This window comes from Rosa chinensis, chromosome 7 (assembly GCF_002994745.2).
Source record: "Rosa chinensis cultivar Old Blush chromosome 7, RchiOBHm-V2, whole genome shotgun sequence".
Lineage (NCBI taxonomy): Eukaryota > Viridiplantae > Streptophyta > Magnoliopsida > Rosales > Rosaceae > Rosa > Rosa chinensis.
Genome location: NC_037094.1, coordinates 49,213,914 through 49,235,930, shown reverse-complemented (window position 1 = coordinate 49,235,930; position 22,017 = coordinate 49,213,914). Strand labels below are relative to the sequence as shown.

The following is a 22,017-nucleotide window of genomic DNA, read 5'->3' as shown; positions in this document are numbered from 1 at the left end:
AGTAAAATTTTTCTGTTTTGGCTGACAAACTCTGTTATCTTAATAATAGTATAGATAAGATCGAATTGATAATAAAATTAATATTAAACAAAAATCACAATTAAACAAAAATAGCAAATAAAAAAAAAGTGAATAGATGCACATTCTTGCTGTGAGCAACCTAGATGCCCAGATAAAAATATCATAACAAAAATTAATCCATCGTTATGGGAAGGCCAAACAAAAATTGAGAATTGGAAAAATTTTTATGTATGAATTTCTATGTTAATGGCAAATTAATCCATGATTGGTTGGTGTTTTATCTCTCTCTCTCTCTCTCTCTCTCTCTCTCCAGAAAATTAGGATATGAAAATAAGAACATGGAGGACATTCAATCTCTTCTTAATATTGCAATTTCATTTCTTGTTTTCATGGAATCATGAGTTTTTTGAAGATCAAAACTTTCCCCAAGTCTTTTTAGTCTTGACCAATGGAGCAAGAGAGAAGACACGAGAGAGGATTTCAAATGAGTCATCAGAAGAGAGCTGCTGCAGTATTAATGACAGATTGCTTCTTCTTCGCATGCAAATATGTCAAAAGATTAGGGTTTGTAATTTTTTTTTCTATAAGTTGAATACAAAATCTTTTCTCAATTGTGTTTTTAATTAAATAAACAAATCTATGTCATTGAAATTCTATAATGATGTTGATGAGATGGTGTGTGCCACATCATTTGGTAATCTATTTTTGTATCAAAATTTGGGATCTCTAGCATTACTCAAATCAAAAATCGAAATCCTTATTCGAAAATTCGGGTATAAGATTTTCGAAAAGATGATTATTCATTGGTTTTTTTTTTTTCTGAATTTTGCAGGTATCTTGAAGAGATGATTAATTCTTTTGTTCCGGGTAACTTTTGCTTTTCATTTTCTTATCATTTTCCATCGAATTTTGTTTTCCAATTGCACAATTAAATTTTCCTCTTCATGTCATCACGATTATGGTTCTGTTCATGATTGAACACAGCACAATCATGCCCTTAGAAAACATACAAAGCCCTTTCTCTCCTTCATTTTTATTTTTTATTTTTTATTTGTTTATTATTATTTTTTTATTTTGAATAGAAATTGATATCATTAGAATCAATAGCCGGCATTCAGCCAATGGCTAGAGTCTAGCTGCACTTACAAAAAGATAGCCGGCAAGAAAATCCGGAAACCCTAATCTAAGCTACGCAAACTCATTACAAGTCAAAGATAAGCTCGCTATAATGAGCGAACTTATAAACAAAGAAAATCCATGTCTTCTAGGGCAAAATCATATTCTAGCCTCCCATTAGCCAATCATGTAATTGTGGTACCAATAGGAAACCACTTCCTCGCCATTAAATAGGAGCAAACTCCTTATCCATAAGCCGCTCGAAAGCCAATCTTATTCTAGATAATTACTAACTCCAACAGAAGTTATGATCCGAAAACGATTGATCCTGGACCATATACTAACCCAGATGCCCAAGAAGGTCCAGCTCTTAGGCCAGGCCCACCCTTATCACTAAGTGATAAGTGAGGGTGGTAAGGCACCCTCCTTACAAACCCACGAATTAAGGCCCAACAACTCGGATCTGAGCCAAGGCCTAAAGACCCCAGCCCAAATCCGAGAAAACAGAGCAGAAGCTTAAGGCCGCTCTATCACTGCCGCCGTCACCATTCTGTCTGGCGGCTGGCCTTGCCAGTAGCCCATCAAGCGCCAAAAAGTAACTCTACTGTCCTTGCAAACACAGATCAACAACGCAATCCAAGCCCAAAATCGGCCAGAGTTCAATCACTCGCAGACCCCACCGATCGGAATTGCTACTCTGTCACCTGCTTGGAATCGACCTCCGCAACAAATCGATGTCAACCCCAACCGATTGACGCTCTTTGCCGGTCGCTGATACTCTAGAGAATCTTGCACCTCCCTTCGCAAAACCCACCTTGCAACCACTGACAGTCCTGAAACCAGAGCCGCCGCAACTCGTCAACCACTGTGTGGCGACGCTGGACCCGGCGTGAATCCACCGCAAGACTAGGGTTTTACTCTCGCTCTCCCTCTTTTTGAATTATGTAAGTTGGTCACACACACACACATATATATTGAGATGAACTTATAAGTTATCCTTTTCTCTCCTTCATGATTGATATAACTTTTATTTTTCTTTTGAACTTAATGGTTTGTTTCATCAAAATTGGTTGGGTTTGTTTTGTCTTATGCTCTAGCTGTAGAATACTGATCATATGAAAATTGGTTGGCCTGTGTTGCAGATTGTGTCTTGCAACTTACAAGGTATGCTAATCAATTTTCAGGTAACGTAATACTGTAATAGTTGCTAGGGGGAGAGGGACGGGAGAGATTGGCTGGTTATATGCTAATTGTAACAATTTTTTATAATATTTAGTTTTGATGAGAATGTAAAGTGATAGGGGCTTATTTATGCTTCAAATTCAAGGAGCTGTAGCCAGTAGGAATTTTTGTATCCACCTTTTGATTTCTAATTCTGTTACCATAATTGATCATTTATCCTGGGATGAGTTTAACCAAACTATGAGTGGTATCCAAATTGATTATAGTTACAATGAGTCATGCTTATACTCTAAGGGGGGTGTATTGTATTTGGATTTGTGCAGACTTTTTTTAAATGACAGACTTTTTGAAAAGTCCACAGACTCTTTAAAAAGTTGATAGACTGTTATGGATTTCTTAAAACCATTGATTTTAGCAATAAACTTTTATTGATTCATGAAAATCTATATACTTTATTATGAATGACTTCTACAAATTTCCTAGGATGTATAGTGAGATTGCAAGGATACTTTGTAAGCTTCTTTTTTCTTCCCCTTATATGCTTGCTCATGTTGTTTCTTTTTTGATGAAATTAAGTCAACCATAATGAGTAATAGTTACCTTTGTAATTAGTAAATTATAGAGAGCTAGAGAGGCCTATCAGATTTTATTTATTTATTTTTTTAATTTTTTTTTAACTTATTCAGCATTACGTATATTATGCTTTTTGACCGGTTTACTTGCTTTGGGTTTCTGGTTTTGTACTAATTCTTTTCCCTAAGCAAATAATCATGTCTTGCTTCGTTGGAAAATGAAAGTTGTGTATGGATGGCCTCTGTAAGACGACAAAGTTTCAATGTTAGCCTATCCTAAACGGGCAAAGCAACATTTCTCATACATTAACTATTTTTACTACTTTAAGGACTCGTGTTACCACTTGGAGGACTAATATTATTATTTTGAGGACTCATGTGGTAACTAAGAAAATTTACCACTTTAAGGACTCATGCTACCACTTTGGAGGACTAATATTATTATTTTGAGGACTCATGTGGTAACTAAGAAAATTTACCACTTTAAGGACTCATGCTACCACTTTGAGGACTAATATTACTATTTTGAGGACTCATTTTACCACTTTTAAGGCAAGACACTTGTATGCATGTCATACGTTAACACATTGTAGAATTTCTCATCCTAAACAATAGGCTGTTTGATACATATTTGGTCCTGCAGAATCATTTGACTTTCGAAGTCCACGAGCTCTATGGAGTTTTGAAAGCTATAACTTGGTTTAATTACAAAGGCTGTATGATATATTACAATTGGAGATTTTGTAATGCATGCTGCAACTTCAATGTTTTGATTTGTTCTCTTTGATGTAGTTGCAATGGTTGATGATACTTTTCCTAAGTTTATGAGAAGAAAAAAAAATTTCATGTACCCATGTGAATTTCGGTGCCTATAATAATGCTTTTTCAACTTCGGAATTTTGGTTCGGTGTTGAATGTTTCATTTGGTTTTGGGTTTAGCTTTCAAAGTTTTCTGTTCATCATATAGAGACCTCATATATATGAAATTTTTTTTAGAAATACATAAAAGAGGAATGTTGGAGGATTAATTTGGTTCCGGGCATTTAACTCAGTTGTGTTTTGTTTCCTTTGTTCTTCTCATTTCAACTAATCGGTTTCATAATTATTTTTAGCTTCTTTCAAGTGTAGTTGGTAACCAATCAATTCTTTTATCAATCTATGCAGTTTGCTCTATTGTTCATCTTTTTGAACTTTTGTGCCTGTTTGATGTTTATTTCTCATAATTTACTTCTTTGATAGTAGAGGTATAAGCTTTTATGCCTGATTTATGTACCAAATTTTTTCATCCCTATTTTGTGAATTTTCTAGCTATGTTTTCTTAATGTGTTTGTTGCTATGGGAAGTATTTATATTCTTCTTATGTGCTACAATGCAAGCCAACTTTAACGACAAGTATGAAGTGAGAGAGGGTAGCAGCATTATGGTTCCCAACTCCAGGACACCACTAAGGCCAAGAAGAAACTGCTCAAGGAATGAGATTTTGCTTCTTCATGTATTTTTGTTATGTTTATATCTGGTTTAGGCTATCCTCTTAACTGTTCAAGTTTGTTCAAATGAACAACAGAGGTGTTCTTACCCTTTTGTAAATGCAGCTTTTGGTACAAATCTTATCAACGGGTATCTGACCTTGAAGCTGCCTGTAATGATTTTTGTTAGACTTAATTGCAACTGTCTTTATGTTTTATGATTTATTATTTTAATTTTTTTTATCATCTATTATTTTTATTTTTATTTTTCAAGGAGGTGCCCTAACAATATACTTAATTACTTATGCGTGGAATGTCGAACTTGAGCCCCATTTCAAACTTTGACAAATAAAAGCATGATGTTGTGGCACCCCGAGCCAAGGTTTTCGAATTTTGATCATATAACCTATGGTTTGAGGTCGTTCACCTACTCAGTAACCGAGTAAGAAAATTATGCGTAATCATCTTTAAACCTAATCTAATGGTAAAAATTATGAAAACATAATAATAAGCAAAGACGACACTAAATGCATGTGCGAGCGTGTGCAGAAAGGCTAGTTTGATTAACTTTCAGGCAAAACGAGAAACCAATGTGGTTTATGCTTAGATCACTTTGCACCCATAATCAAACTCAGATAACAAATCCACACTCTCATTCTGAACCCCAAAGCTATCCTCTTGATCATCAACTTCAACCCTCCCAATATCAAACACATCATCCTCATCGTAATCCACTCTGAAACCGAATCCGATGCCACCGATTTTGTGATGCAGCCCCAGCTGATGAGAGTGGATTTTGTCAAAGCAGAAGACAAAATTCGATAGAAAAAGAAAAGGATTATGAGAAATTAGATGAGAAATGAGAAAGAAGAAGATATAATTAAAAATTTCTCAAAAAAAAAAAAAGATAGAATAAAAAGAATAAAATAATGCTATTTTGGTCTTTTCCTTCTTTCGTTTTTTAAGCATCAAATTGACGGAGCCGTTAAGGAATTTGGACGGAGGTATCATGTTGATATCAATATAAGACTTCAGTTATCACATTTGTATACTTGAGAGTTTGGGTATCAGATTGGACTTGTCACTCGAGTTTGGGTACTGTTGCTGAATTTTTCTCAAAATATAATAGGGGCAACATTGAAAATTTGGGATGCTTTTGCTTCAAAGACTAAAGAAGATCTGAATAGAACTCCTTTTAAAATTATTGGTAATAACTTGCTAAAAACACAAAACCAACAGAGCTTAACTGCAATTATTATGGGGTAAATATAGTAGCATTACAAGCAAACAGACTAAAAATACAGCTTATTTTGGCAGCGCCATCGAGAATAAAAGTATCGTGAGTGACGGCGTTGTTCGCATCAAAAACGTAGAACGCCACCGACGGCATTAGCTACATCAACAGCTGCGCCCCCGACGGCGTTAGCTACATCGACAGCAGCGCCGCCGACGGCATTAGCTCCATCAACAGCAACGCTGCTGACGGCATTAACTCCATCAACAGCAACGCCGGCGACGGCATTAGCTCCATCAACAGCAACGCCGGCTACGGCATTAGCTCCATCAACAGCAACGCCGGCTACGGCATTAGCTCCATCAACAGCAACGCCGGCGACGGCATTAGCTCCATCAACAGCAACGCCGCCAACGGCATTAGCTGCAACAACAACAGCGCCACCAACTGCATTGCCGACATCCTCAAATATCTGTCCAACAAAATCTAATGGCCCCCTGTTGCTAAGCGCCTGCAGTTTCGCCTGAAAATACAAAAGCAAACAGCATGTATTTTACATCAACCTTGGCGGATTAGGGTGAATTGGCAATATGACCGCGGAAAAGGAAAATACATTAATCTTGGAAAAAAGTCAATGTTGGATAGGAGCTGCATGTATACAACGTACAGGAACTAAAGTGCACAAAGGTATATGCATTCAGCACCATCATTGAGCAATGAGCAGTATGCATGAGTATATATTGCATAAGTTAATTTGAAACCTCGCTTATATAACAATCTAGAATTTAATATATGAGATTACCAGCTGTTTGGCATATCTCTCTCTCTCTTCTGCAAGCTTTTTTTCCATCCTGTCAAACTGCTCCTTAGCCTCCTTCTGAAAATATAAAATGAAAAGAATAGTACCTGTTTTTTCTTTTCTTTTTTTTGAGAATAGAAAAGAATAGTAACTTATGCATCGATTGAGCTTAAAAATGAGTTAGCCTAAACAGGTTAGCAATCCTTGATTGCATATTCCCAAAAAAGCAAAAGCCCGGCCAATATACAAAGGCAATTAAAGGTAGACAGTTCCTATACTACTTACTAGCCAAGGAGCTAGTTGCCCATTACATTTACAAAACCTTCATGCAAACTAAAACAGGTACATTCACTTTTCCTGAAAGCACCAAGCAGTTTTCTTATATTATATTCTGAACCCAAGTAAATAATTAAGCACAACCATATAATCGGGTCAAACTAATTTGTCATTATCTTTTTTGTTGCGGAAGCTAATTTAATTGAGTTATATGTGTGGGGTGTGTGTGCACGTCTCTCTCTCTCTCTCTCTCTCTCTCTATATGTGTGTGTGTGTGTAATATATAGTTACCTTGTCCTTGAGATTCACTCTTTTCAAATCTTCGAAGACGGAAGCAGTTTCTGCATGTCCCTTTATATCGGAGCTAAGTATATTTCGAGTGCTTGAAACATCCCAATTAGCATCTTTTATGGCAGCATCTAAAAGGACAAAATAGATAATTTAATTCAACATTGGAGCCAAGTATATGAATTTTTATGAAGCCAGGATGTATACTCTACTATATAATTAAGAAGCGAGAGATCAACGACAACTGGGCAGCAGCGGTAGTAGAAACCCTGACACGGAGCTCTCTCTCTCTCTCTCTCACAAGTTTGATAGGTTCTCTCGTTTCAACCTTGAAAATATATATGCATTAATTGTTTTTAAATTCTTACACACACACAGATATATATATATATATATATATATATATATATATATATATATTCTGAAGTATTGCATATACTTATACAGGCCAGGATCTTGAACGGTGAACATTTAGCATGAGTTAATTACAAAAATCCCATAACCCCTGTTTTCGCCAATACGGAGGTTCAAGGATCATCAATAGGTATATAATTAAAGTACTTCAATTTGAAAATGAAAAGAACTATAGTTGTGAGATAAGAAATATAAGTGATATCAACAGAACTGTTCATAGAGACAACACAAATACATTACCATGATCATAATACAAATTAATGCTATTAATAATTACCTGTACATCCATGGTTAAACTCAATAATGGAAGACTCAGTGAGGGTCTGAACAGATGCATCTATGTCTTCTTTATTGTCTAATGCCTGTTGCAGTTTCACTTTGAACTCTTTAAACGTTCTGAAACGTATGTTGTTGATCAGGGTAGTGTACGCTGGGTGCACAAACTGAAAGTTAAAGGAGAGAGTTTTGATCAAACAAGGATCAGCTGCTAATTACAATGATAAAATAAAAACTGAAAGTATAGTCTATAAACCAGCTAGTACTTAAGGTTCTGGAAATAAAATTCTATTTACAATTAGCCAATTCTGACGCACATATATTCCTCGCTTTCCAAGGGAGGAATTGGTTTGCCGCATATGGTCAAATATCGCAATAACAACTGAGCCGCATAGTGTTACATGTTGCATAATAATTGTCGCATATGAGACAACAATATGCGACAATTTTGAATTCCATATTTCTACTTTATGCAACGAATTCGTTACTGTTACTGTATGATGGGTAAAGCTATGATATGTTAACATTTCTCATACATCAACTATTTTTACTCCTCTAAGGACTCATGTTATTACTTTGAGGACTAATATTACTATTTTTAGGACTCATATGGTAAACTAATAAAATTTACTACTTTAAGGACTTATGTTATCACTTTGAGGACTAATATTACTATTTTAAGGACTCATGTGGTAACTAAGAAAATTTACCACTTTAATGACTCATGTTACCACTTTGAGGACTAATATTACTATTGTAGAATTTTCCCTGTATGATTTGTACGTAATTTTTTGTGAGAAATTATGGGTTGTATAATATTCGTTGCAATTGACTATAGAAAGGCAGAGAAAGTAACCAACCTCGTATGCCTTTTTCTCCAATACGTCACGTCGCTTTGTGTTCTTTACAGTTTTGTCAAAGTACTTGGTCTCCATCTCATATCTGTGATCAACATTATCCCTCACACGATAAATATGATATATAGGAAAAAAAAGGACTAGAAACGACGTTAAAAATAGAAATATAGAGCCTTAATGGAGTCTGATTAATTAGTATGTTAATGGACAGTTGGTATGCTTTCATCAAATTATACTTTCATCAAATTGATCTTTCTCCCTTTCATCAATTTTTTCTGAAGGAACTCGACCATTTCCATCATTCAATTGAAATAAAATCAATCACAAGCACGTACAACTAAAATAATGAATTTATCCTTCAGCTCAATTTCTGCAATTTAAATAACACATAACCAGATCGAGTAGTGAAACTCACTGATTAAAACAGGACTCTAGAATTGAGCTAACCATTTCACCAAAACCTTCTACAATACCAATTTTGACAGCTTCTTCCAGTTTCAACCAATCCTAAATTGTGTTCATACATTCACATAATCAATGACCAGCCTTAATGGTACAGGAGTTCTTGAACAGGTCGATATATCCAACAGGGCAACAGAGAGATCATCAAACTGATATGTACCTGATTTGTTGTCAACTGATTGAATATCTCGTTCGCTATCTCCTCACACCGAACGTTGGCAACCATAACCTAATTAATCGATCATAGAGTTATGCATACTTCATCGTATAAAAAATTTGATCATGTCATGATGTGACATATTCTAATATGGGGAAAAGATGACACTAATAAATTGACGAACATTGAGAGAAGGAAGATCCAGGTCTTTGTTCTGTTTGATTTGTTTCCAAATATGCTGAGCACTAAAAGAAAATCCCGAGGCAGGGACAACGCCATTTCTGTCACCACCAGCAAGCCCTTCCGGAGAAATAGAATTGGAAAACCGCTGCCTCAATTCAGCAACCTGATGGGAGAGATCACAACCCTTAAATTAATACATACCACCCTAGACTTTTAAGTAGATTCTTCTTTCTTTCTTTGTTGACCTTAGTGTGATAGGATTTGAATGTAGAATTTTTTGCAATGAGAAATATCACTTGTACGTCTCGTAGGTTTGTTTTGGACAAATATTTGACTAGCTACTTCAAAATATGAGGGGCGCTCTCGAAACTTTTATTCTATAGCTAGTTAGGTACTCATTAATTGACTCCATCGCTACATGTGGATCGCTACATGTGGGTTGCTGATTTCTTATTAATTAATTATAGAGAGTTTCTATTCATATCTCTTACATTGTTAGTTGGATCTCTAGCCTTTTATTTTTGAAATTTTTAAATCCTATTGTTTTCCTTGTAAACTGAAGAAAAAAAAATCCCAAAATCTTCAAAAGATTTTCTATTTGCATAATTCCATATTTCAAGTTCATTAGCACTGGCCATACCGAATATCAAGCCAAAGCTCATAGCCTCATAACTGGTCTCATAAAATAGACAGAAACAAATTTCTTTGTTTCATTTGGAATTCTCTAGGTCTCAAAAATGTGCTCCGTTTCATACTTTCAAGTTGCCGTTTGATAAAAAAGGATGATGTTAATGCTCTTGAGGTCACTTCCATATAAGTAGAGAGGAGTCATCAACTTGGGACGGGGAGACAAATCACTTGGGATGAAGATCCATGGTGAGAAGTAGTGGAGGTAGGAAGAAGGGAGGTGTAGAGCGAAAACAATAAGGTCAAATAAGGGTAAAATTGGAAGTACTGTGCGAGATCCAATTGAAGCTCCCTTAGTTATAAAGCTAATAGCTTGCTATACTTTGTTAGGACACTATCTCCAAGGCGTCTCTAATAGACTCCCTAATGAGCTTGTGATCTATAATATAAAGACAGTGTAAAGAAAATTGCTTCAATCATATTGTCTAATATGCTTGTAGCATATCAAGTGAACGATTCGGGTATAATTCAAACCGTTTTGCGATTAACACATTTCTACATTTGAATTTCATAGAATTCTTCATGTGTTAAAATTTATGTAAAAGATAAATAAACTCGAAGATCGTTTAACCATCTAATTGTATCAAATAAATGGACAGTTCATCTTGATGATATTAGAACCGTCCATTTGTTAGATACAATTGAATGCTTAAATGATTTTTCACTTGATTGGTTTTTATTTTATTTTTTTAATTTTTTTTTAGAGATGATATCTAAATGACAATTAATTAGATGGATGGTTCAGATTATAAAAAATATAAGGTGAAAATATGCTAGCCCAGTACCATTTAGTCTACTTGCATAAGTCTCTCCATTCGTTAGTAGGAGATCTAGTTGTTGTAATTATTAGTTATTGATTTGACTAAAAAAAAAAGAAGTAAAAATATCGCAATGAAAAATGATTTGTGGCTTCAATGAGGCCTAAGATTTATGGCATCAATCTTAGGTGTCATACCATGTCATCTACACACCACTTATTTGTCAGATCATGTTATGTAATTCTTGAGAAAAAGACCATTTTATCCTTCCAAAATCTAATTACCCTAAATTAGTTTGGCTTTTTTTTTTCTTTCATTTTTCCTTTTCATTACACTCATGCTTCGATTTAAAAAACAATTTTTTTTTCTTCAATCCAGAACATTCATGTAATTTAGTCAATAGATTTGCATATACATTCGAACAAAAGATTTGCATAACACATGTATATAAATTCAATCTTTATTGGGTTCCTGTAAATTTTAAAAATATTATATGAAAAATACATATTCATATGATTATTGTATATTCTCTTGTTCATTTTTTTCTCTTTATGTAGCTAGGGTTTAAACATTAAAACTCAATTTTTGTTTGTGTTTTCCCTAATATTTAGATTGTAGATGATAATTATTAACATGATATTTTTTTTAGCGAAATCACTTAAGAAAGAGAAAGTGATTCCTTATCACAATTCCTATACAAAATATATCTATAAAATTAAAATAGCACTATTTTTTTAGAAGAATTAAAATATCACGTTTCAAAGAGAATAATAAACTATGACTCTCAAAAATGCTACCTCCTCCTCAAACTTCTTCCTCTCGTAAACATAATGAGACAAAGCAACTACTTCCACCTGATTGATAATGGCAAAGAACGTTAGAGACACAGGCATAAGCTTTAAAGAATCAATTATAGGCAATGAACTAAAGAACATAGGTGAGACAAAAACTGCTAGACAAACAACTTGAAATAAAATGATCCATAACTTATTTATCTATATTATTATTAAGCGAAAATAGTTTGTCAACCAAAATAGAATTTTTTGAGATTGACAAAATACCAATTCACAAAATAATAGAAATTTAACAAAAATAAAATAAAATTATAGAGCAGTTTTTTTTCATATTCTATGAAATAACTACCTACATAGTTATCCACGTTCATATGGTGTGTTTGGCGTCTAGTTTATTCATTAAGAAAAGAAAAAAATCCATAACTTGTGGCAGCGGTTTGGTGTAGATACAACCGTATTACTGGGGTTGACCGATTGTGCTATAACTATTGGATGAAAACCCTAAAACAATTGGTTATGATATCAAAATCCATGGCAAATTTTCAACCGTCAGAGCAATTTTTGCAGAATTTTTCTCTCTTTGTTCCTAAGAACAGTCGTTCATGCAATTTTGTTCTCTCAATCAGAAAAAATATATATATTTCTCTTTGACAAAAGTTTATATTTTAGTAACCTAGGGGAATGACGATTTTTTGGTCACTTATTCTTGAATTAAATTTTAAGGATCTAGATTAAAACATTTATATAGATACTACACGTGTGTGTTTGTGTGTGTGTGTATATATATATATATATATTTTTTAATTCATGTAGTATATTTTAGGAGAAGAGGTTTAGTTAGTTATAACTGATTTTTTCTCCTTTCTAACCCTCATAGATTAAAAAAAAATTATAGACAATATTTTAATCATCAGGGACAAAAAAGTCAAAATAAAATAAACAAAATGAAAAAAAAAAAATTTCCTTGAACTACCTAATCACGCAAGTGTAACCATCACAACTCTTACAAGCATACTCACAGCTCCCACACCCATCAGATGTGTAGACAATTTCTAGTACTACTTTCTTGAGAGAACAACTATTTTCAACCATAACTAATATATATATAAATATATATATATATATATATCTATATATCTAACCTTGAAACATTCACTGAGATGTGTACTTTCATGTTGTTGGGGTTTCGGAACTTCGTCCCATATCTGCAGAGATTAGAGCATATCTTTAGCGATACTAACCATTTTTGAGTCAAATTTTAGCTAAAATAACTAAAAAGTTATTTTGACTAACCACTTTAGAAATGCGTCTACATCAGTACTCTCTATTATAGTTAGTTTTGAATTTATATTATTTTTTAAAGAAAAGTTAAATAGTTTAAATGTATTTAAAAATTACTTAAAATAACTCAAAAGGAATGTTATAAATTATAGAGAGCCTCATCTCGCTATTTATATTTAGGAGCGAGATAGCTAAAATTCTAATAGAGAGCCACTTAGGAGTCTGGTGCAGCTGTTATATATTTAACTAAATATGCTCTCTAAAATAGCTAAGGAGCCAAAATAGAGAGTCTGCTAAAGATGCTCTCATAACTAATTATAAACAAACTAATGTTAGGTTAAATCATTTTTCTTTGACCTAGCGCTCTGCTAGGGTTTATTGTTGGCTTTCCCCCTTCAACAAATTTCTCAGGATTTCAAGATCTTGATGGTCATGGCTATTGCTCGTCTGGTAGCTAATCATTTCCTTCTTGTTTTTGCTTTTGTTTTCTTGCTCGGAGCGCCGCCTTGGTGTGGGCTCCCTGTGGTTATTGATTGGGAGGGTAGTGTTGTTGTTTGGATGACTGATCGGAGGCCAAGCTCTAACGGCGTGGATCTGGTTTGGACTGAGTTGGATGGGCGAGTCTGGGTTTTGGATCGGGGTCGTCAGATTTCCGACGGTGATAGGGATTGTCCAATTGCTTTAGTTGGCCTTGGTGGTTCGCTGCAGCGTCGTGGTGTTGCCGGAGTGGGGTTGGCCCGACCAGTTCAGGGGATCGATCAAAGCTTGGAGGATCTTCAGGTTGTACTGGGCGCCTCCGATCGGGTTCATCCCGATCTAGGATCTGGTTTCTTCAATGATTGCGAAGGCACTGGAATGGATCTGAAGTTGGTTTGAGGTGATCAGGATTGGGCGCGGACTTGGGTGTCCTTCGATCCTGGAGATGGTACAGTATCGTCGGCGGTGAACCACGGTGACGGTGGCTATGGGGATGGCGGTTTCCAGGGCGACGGAGCTCCTACTTGGGCTCTATGGGCTAGTGATTGTTCTGGGGATGGGGATGCTCAACCTGGTGGCTTTTTTGGCTATGCTGGTGATGGCCTGAAGGTGATCAGTAGGGGAGGCGGCGTCTTTGCCTGCGACGGCGACGGCGACGACGACATGCAACTTGGGAGCGGCCATGTTGTGGTGCAGCTGGTTGTTAGGGTTTCAGAAAATTTGGGCTGTTGGGCTCAAGTATTGGGCTTAGTCTGGATTGGGATGCATTGGGGCCATATGGGCTCTGAGGTTTTATTTTTTATTTTAATTTTGGGCCTTCCTCTTTTTATATAAAAAGAGGATGGGCCTATTTTAGTTTAATTTTTGTTTTTGGGTCGCAAAAATCAGTGCCTTAGTTGCTAATTTATATCTGGAGGATGGGTTGTCATCCTCTGCTTCGAGGTTTTTGGTTTTTGTTAGAATAATGGTGCGTGGATTTCCTAAAATGTGGGTGTACTCAGGATTTTTTGAGATTTTATTCTTCTAGAATAGGGTTTCATGAGGTTCTAAGGAACGATTGCTTTCTGTCGACCCCATAGGAGTGTTTCGTTTTTGTACTGCTTGCTGAATCTAATGAAAGGGCTGACCTATTGTCTTTCAAAAAAAAAATATAAACAAACTAAAAAAAAAAAAAAATTTACGTCACTAGCAAGTGCTGTTGAAGACGTAGTAATTACCTTATTAATATCTGTCAGTAAAGTAGCTTCCAATCTTTCTAACGGGGTCTAAACGAGCAACCACAAACATAATGAATTACATATTGATGTATAACAAAATTCATATAAAAACCCATCAAGACGTACAAGTATAACCTACCTCTGGAATTTTATCACGTACAACAAAAAGTAACGTCTTCTTTCGGCCGGGACCAAATAAGCTCATCATAACCTGTAAATATATACAATAATATATATATATATATATATATATATATATTCAGAATAAAATTTCAAGAATATATGTCATTAATTAACCGATACTGATCGAGGATCAAATATTGTTTAATTAGAAGTTAAAGATGAGAATTATTGCAACTGGAAAACTGTTCTTAGTAAAGGTTTATTTGCAGCTGAAAAACTACTCGATCTGGATATGGTCATAATAGTACCTGAAAAACTGTTCTTAGTAAAGGTTTATTTGCAGCTTGCTCCCGTCCGATTTCAATGCACCACCTGTGTTTAATATCAAATTAAGGTTATAAAATCGTAAACCACTGCAAGTGGCCTAGTGGTTCTTGTCTAATTGGGTGTGCTCCCCAACCTATGTTCGAACCCCGAAACTGTCAAAGTAGTCAGACACTGTGCTGCAATGCACAGTTGGAGCATTGCACATGCGCCGAAAGGGTTTATCTTGGGCTTAGAAAGCCTTTGGGTTTCCCCTTGTTTAGTCATTTGATTAATATATAATATCGATTTCAGTTTTATCTAATAGATTATGTTTCTCTTTTGTAGTACTTTACATCTGGAGAGTGTAGGATATTTACTTGTATTTCTCTTTATTTTTAATAAATCTTTTACCTTGCATTTGCGAGGTTTGATTCAAAAAAAAAATGTTTCTCTATAAACTCTAGAGAGAATGCATTACCAACTGATCTTGAGTTTGGCTAATGTTTTGTGGAAACAATCCTTGAAATAGACCTAAAAGATGTGCGATACCGATGATTGAAGTATATGACAAGTGAATCAGGGTCATAAGGACATTTTCATTTTTTTTTTTTTATATGATCTCCTCTTTGAAAGTGGACTCATGATATATGTAGGAACAAAGTAATAAAATTAGGGGAACTCACATATTTATCAACAAAATGTCTGAAATTGCCAGCGCAAATAGAGCACTTTGTTTCTCGAATGCAGTATCATGCTGAGAAGGTTAAGAACTAGATCAGTATATCTTCTTTATCGATTATTATATATATCCTTTTATTTCATAGAATTGAAGTTCAAGAAAACAAAAAAAGAAAAAAAACAGGGGATTCATCTCAGAATTATTAGTTGAATACGTACCGAGCCCCTCTCTCTGCCGTCACTGCCCTCCAAATCGACGGCGATAGTGAAAGGCTCAATGCCAACGCACTTGGCTATCCAAATGCCCAATGTTGTTTGGTTCCTGAAATGGATAGATACATATATATATATATATATATATATATAGCTAATTAGCAGGAATATATCTATACAGTAATCAATTAGAAAGTGTGTGTATTTAGAAATCAATTAACCTTCCGGCTCTGCCATCCATCTCCTTGAAGTCGGTGTGAAAAAGATGGTTCATCAAAGTGCTCTTCCCTGTCATAAACCATAATACACATTAATTCATATGAGTGGGTCACCAAATTGAAAAAATTGATATACTGCAGTACGTAAAAGGCAGGCCGGTTACCACTGCTCTGAGGACCCATGACGGCAACGATGGCATAAGATTCTCCACACGCAGCAAAGTTGACATCCTTTGTGAAGATGTCGATCCCAGAAGCATTGAATTCACCACGGCCATCGATGAGTTGCGTGACGCAGTAATCTTTCTCCATTTTTACTTAAGCGCTAGCTTCTTGTTTAGTGGCTCAGTGAAGAGCAAAACCTCGATCAAACCTGGCTGTGTTTATTATTTCGCAAGTGAGAATGGTAAACTCGGTGGATGGATCGATCTGGGTGTAAATGAATTAGTGCCTATGCACGCATATTTATATATCAGATAGCAAGCTAGGTTTGACCTTCGACCATGTCTTATGAGCTTCGATCACCAGCCTCATGACATCAATTGACTCAATTACATTGCATCACTAGCTCATGCGTCATAGCTTCAGAGACAATTTATTTATTGAAAGTTCTCAGTTCCTAAATCGTGCGAAGAGCTTCCAGCGGAAAAATAAAATAAAATAAAATAACGTGGAAAAGAGCTGCCATGCCACAGATAATAGTCATAGTTGAAGTTTTGCAAAAATATTAATGAGAGACTATAAATTATAACGCATCTGACAGACTGTGACATGTGATGCTATGTGGGCATCGATTTGTGTGTTTCCTTGTATCATTCTCTCGCAATGTTTTATAGATATATAAAAAAATGGAGTACCGAAAACCAAATTTAAATTAAGCAGACTTTTGCTCGTCCAACCACTAGTTTCGGGTCTTCAACTTTTTGCTCGTGAGAACTCAAATGTCAGCTGGTTTTGGTCCAGTAGAGATGCCAATGCAGCTGCAGACCATGTTGCTTCGTTGGCTCGTCGGAGGATGTGTCAGGCTAACTGGATCCAACAGCCACCTCCCTCCCTTATGCATATTCTCTTGTTTGATGGAGACCCCTTCCTCAATAGCTGGAAGTTTCTGGGTTTCTTGTTAGTTTGTTCTTTTTTGATTTGCTATATGATCTTAATTTATAAATTCAGGTGCTCATTGTTGACTATGGATGTTTATTTGATTTAAATTTATAAATTCAGGTGCTCATTGTTGACTATGGATGTTTATTTGATTTAAATTTTGTTAATATGTGGGTTTAATTTTTCTGATAAAATAAGAAGTGTTTAAGAAAAACTGAAATTGTGAGAGAATTGATTCGTGCTTTCATTGATAATATGAGCATCTTTATATAAATGATTACAAAACATAGAATCATAGTTATATAAGGAAAGATAATCGTACAATTAATTGGATATCTATGAATATATCTGAGAATATCTCTAATTCAAAACCCTATTACAACTAGGTCAAGTAACCTAGAGGTTGGGCAAGACACATATATATTCTGGATTTACTTGAACACTCCCCTTGTGTTGCCAAATGTGGTGCTCCTCTCATTACCTCATTAAAAACCTTGTCGAGTAACAAAAACCCTGTGGGACAAAAATAACCTTGGTCGAAGGGGAAAAAGAGCACAACACATCCTTCATGTTTCGAGACCATACATGTAGACATCTGCCCCTGATGTCTGTATCTCCCCCCTGATGACTACAGTCAAGAGAGTTCGGATAACTTCCGCAAACGATGCTACCAACATGTTTCTCGAAAGTGGAATTTAGGCAGTGACTTAGTAAGTAAGTCTGCCACACTGTCCTCAAATTGAACCTAGTTCACTTTGAGAGTCTGTTGTCGCTGATTATGCTTCGTATTGTCGCTTTTTATGTAGCCTTGCTTTATTTGTTCAAAACAAGCAGCATTATCCTAAATGCTCGTAGGCTCATATATGGTAGACTTCAAACCACAATTGTTCGAACATGCGTAATTATGGATCCAATCCATATACATTTATGAACCACTTCGTAAAAAGAAATAATATCTGCATTATTCGAAAGTATAGCGACTAGGGTCTGTTCTGTAAACCTCCAAAATATTGCAGTCTTACCCATGGTAAACACTTAACCAATTTGGAAATGACTTTTGTATGGGTCAGAGAGATACCTAACATCAGCAAAACCTTCCAAAACAAATGTTGTTTTGGGATGGGGATAGAGGACGCAAGCCGCTGTTGGCGGCGTTCCTAGTTTGTGATGGGTCCGAATCTATTGTCTGTGTGTAGGGATAGAACAAGCCCATATAATTGTACATATCAAGTACCGGAAGATATCTTTTAACCAATCTGATGGCGTCGCGTTGGCGCAGAACTATAACTAGCTAACAAGTTCACAACATATGAGATGTCCGATCTTGTGAATTGGGGTAAGTACAATAATGCGCCTATTGTACTTAAGTAAGGCGCTTCTGCCTCTAGCACCTTTTTCATCATCCTTCGGATGAAGATGATCATTTTCAGGATCAAGACTACGGATGATCGTGGGGGTACTTGAAGGCTTGACCTTGTCGAAATGCCTAAGCATCTATCAACATGGTGCTCAAGTTCCAAACCGAGACATAATCGTGTTATCCCAAAATCCTTTGTACATTCATGACATCTGCTAACCATAATCAGCACTCATACCTGACCATGTCACTTTGTCGGAACAACTACACAACAAGACAACCTTCACTGGCAAGCCAGGCTGAAATGTGTCTCGACGCCACCCAAAGTCGTCTCTGCAGAAAGGACCGAAACTCAGAAAACTGAAGCATATCAGTCCCACATCGAAAACAAGAGTGAGGCAACTCACTATCTCACCTATAAAAGGTCCACTTCTATCCCTTTATTAATTACTCATTTAATAGCTATCCACCGCTACATTTGTCAATACCAGTACATCGTCTAACTTTAGCACCGGAGGAGTGAAGACCGCCAACCACGGTGTCCCCTCTTAACGCTGTTGTATTTCTCTTGACAGATTAGCGGGATTTCACGAACTCTCTACATATCGGAAGTTTAGACCCTTGTCCACGTTATCGGAAGCCGACATCATATGGCGGTGTTCAGAACATTAACATTGGCGCCGTCTGTGGGACCTTTGAACTAAAGAGTCATCCCCCATAATCTACCATGGCTAGTGGAAGTGGCAATGGCGTTGAAGATCAAGAAAGTCAACCTGTCAACCGTCAGCTCAACCCTAACAATCCAACAACCGTCAACTGTGAATTGTTCACCACACCAATCAACGTTGACTGTCAAAACCTCAACACCCCCGAGGTGCTCCCAACACACTCTATCGTGGACAATTAGACCGGCACGAGCCATCAAGCATAAGGTCGGGATCTCGCCGCTATGTTAGAAATAGCCTTAGCAGACTTAACAACGCAAATAGAGAGCGAGAAAAAGAGCGAAGGGAAAAGGCGGAAGCTCAAAATCAAGTGGCGACACTAGTGTCAAAATTTGACGCTAAAGAAGGCGCTAGGAACAAGTGCAAGACAGACCCAGAGTGAACACTCCCAAAGCGCAAGGCTCAGTCCAAGCATAGGGACAAGAGCAGCACTGGTACCAGTTATCCCAATGGGTGTCACTCTAAACCCAACTGAACTGGCGAGATTAGGACCAACACCACTGCCACAGTTAGCACAAGAACAGGTAGTGGACTCACAGCCGCAATACGATAACTCATTCAGCGTCTGTCAGCAAAAGGGAACTAGAAACATGCCACCGGCACCCCTACAACAGATAGTGGCACCAACCCAACACATGCCTAGACCGACTGTTGCTGCCACCACCTTGATATTGAAAAAAATGGGGAACTAGAGGAAAGGTTGCTCAAAGCTGAGGCCGACACCTTACCGCCAACGCAAAATCCTCTCTTTGAGGCACGGCCAGGTCCATTTACCACTAGAATTTTGCAAACCGTCATACCCACATATGCAAAGACCCCCAAGATAGCCTAATTTGGCTGCTCAACAGATCCATTCGTGCACATGGATACATTCAAAAAAGTAACCAATAATAAGGGATTTGATGACGCAACTCTTTGTCACTTATTCAGTGAAACGTTGGATGGCGAGGCAATGAGTTGATTTTTCGAGTGCTCGCCAAGTTTCATGGATTCATTCTCAGCTCTGTCAAATGCATTTCTGTCAAGATTCAACCTCATGACAGACGGGTATCACAACTCTAGCCAACTATTCATCATCAACCAAGGTATTGATGAGTCGTTAAAAACATTTGTCACAAGATGGAGGACCGCCACATCAAGGTGTCGGGATCTTGACAAAACAATGGCACTGGCAGCCTTCAGGTTTTCTATACCACCTTAACTGCAATTGTCCAAACGCCACATATGACCACGTCATGAATGAGGCGGTCCTACATGCCCAAGCCGAGTACAAAACTTATGGCGCCACACCACCACCACCACAAACTCCACTCAAAACGCCCCAGCCAGCCACATACCAACAGGGAAACACCACCACCACTCCAAACATCACCACACCGCCCAATGACAAAAAAAGGGAGTGGTAGCAGGGCAACTACCAAGACAAGCGGCAAAAGGATCAGTAGTATCATAGCAAGAGCAGTAAATCTTTTCACAATGACCGTCATGACAATCGCGACAACCGCCACAATAAGCCCGCCACAAATACTCAAAAATGTGAGGTTTTTATAGTTTTGATGGCGTCATATGAAGAAATATATGATCAGTGCAAGGATCAGATCCCTCCACCAAGAAAATACCCCAGGGTAGGAAAACCTAGAAACACCGACAAATGAACACCATGAAGACAGCGGTCACAACACCAACGATTGCATTGCCCTCAAGACTGCAATCTAATCATTATACCGTGACAGAAAGTCGGAGCAGTACAAAATCTGACAACCGCGGCCGGTTGTCTCCAACATTGAATCAATGCGACGGATCAATACCATTGATGGCAATGCTTTCATAGGCAACTTGTCACACAGAGCAAGAAAGCTTTATGAGGGCACTAACCACCCAAAAGAGGTATTCAACATCCACTATGACCGATCCGCCAAAATGGCCAAGACTAGTTGGGAACCAATCACTTTCTCTAAGGAGGAGGAGCGAGGTATTCACTCACCACATGACGATCCATTCCTGATAGATGCAGTCCTTGACAAGTGGTCTGTCGGAAGGGTACTGGTAGATAGCAGGTCTACTGTGAACGTCATATTCAAAGGCTATTACAAGCAACTTCAGCGCAACAATAAACTTCTACAAGACCACGAGCCACTACTCAGTTTCTCCGGAGATGTGACCCAACTTCTGGGGTCAGATTATATGAGCCTATCCATTGGGACAGTACCGTGTACGGCGAAAATACATACTGAATTCATCGTGGTAGATTGCTTCAGCTCATACAACGCCATTATCGGTCGCCCAGCTCTCAACAAACTCAAGTGCATCATCGCCGGATACATGCTACTCATGAAGTTCCCCACACCTAACGTCACTGGCTCCTTTAGGGGAAGCCAATCAATTGCACAACAGTTTTACTCAACAACAATGTCAAGGTTAAGGGGCTGCCATGAAATTTTAACAGTAGCCAACACACCACAGTTGACAGACAAAATTGACGACCCCAGAGATGAAGAGGAAAAATACTACAAAAATGAGCCCGTCAACCCAGAAACATCTCTCCTCATTGTAAGTATCTCCGACGAGCACCTAGACGTAACTGTGCGTATCGGAGCCCAACTCGCCCCTAAGATAGCTGCTGAACTCACCCAGTTTCTAAAAGACAACGCCGTAGTCTTTGCATGGTCGTATACTGACATGCCAGGAATCTCTCCTGACATAATTCAACATAAGCTCAACATAAAACCATCTTTTTACCCCGTCAAACAGAAACGACGGGCATTTGACGAAGAAAGAT

At 37.2% G+C, this 22,017-nt stretch overlaps 1 protein-coding gene and 1 long non-coding RNA gene across 2 annotated transcripts; one reads left to right on the top strand and one right to left on the bottom strand.

The window, feature by feature from the left end:
• The first annotated feature begins 301 nt into the window (after positions 1 to 301).
• LOC121050385 lies at positions 302 to 2,552 on the top strand. The gene is made up of 4 exons (XR_005802810.1): positions 302 to 585; positions 854 to 888; positions 1,760 to 2,081; positions 2,280 to 2,552. It is a non-coding gene; the product is annotated as an uncharacterized LOC121050385 (long non-coding RNA).
• A 3,096-nt stretch (positions 2,553 to 5,648) lies between these two features.
• On the bottom strand, positions 5,649 to 16,454 carry LOC112179985 (protein ROOT HAIR DEFECTIVE 3 homolog 2). Its single transcript, XM_024318465.2, has 17 exons — positions 16,220 to 16,454; positions 16,059 to 16,125; positions 15,844 to 15,946; positions 15,630 to 15,700; positions 14,949 to 15,012; positions 14,657 to 14,728; positions 14,518 to 14,565; positions 12,685 to 12,747; positions 11,546 to 11,602; positions 9,305 to 9,466; positions 9,124 to 9,192; positions 8,917 to 9,008; positions 8,505 to 8,586; positions 7,646 to 7,811; positions 6,958 to 7,085; positions 6,394 to 6,468; positions 5,649 to 6,114 (listed from the first exon to the last, which is right to left on the bottom strand). Exons 1-17 carry the CDS (start codon positions 16,365 to 16,367, stop codon positions 5,719 to 5,721), a joined length of 1,863 nt encoding a protein of 620 aa, XP_024174233.1. The 5' UTR covers positions 16,368 to 16,454; the 3' UTR covers positions 5,649 to 5,718.
• Between the last annotated feature and the right edge of the window lie 5,563 nt (positions 16,455 to 22,017).

Bases quoted from the DNA above. Each gene is read 5' to 3' on its own strand.
- LOC112179985 (XM_024318465.2), bottom strand. From the start codon at position 16,367: ATGGAGAAAGATTACTGCGTCACGCAACTCATCGATGGCCGTGGTGAA. The intron at 6,469-6,957 runs GTAACTATATAT...TTATATTTTCAG, and splicing joins GAGTGAATCTCAAGGACAAG to AAGGAGGCTAAGGAGCAGTT. The intron at 6,115-6,393 runs GTAATCTCATAT...TTGTATTTTCAG, and splicing joins AGAGATATGCCAAACAGCTG to GCGAAACTGCAGGCGCTTAG.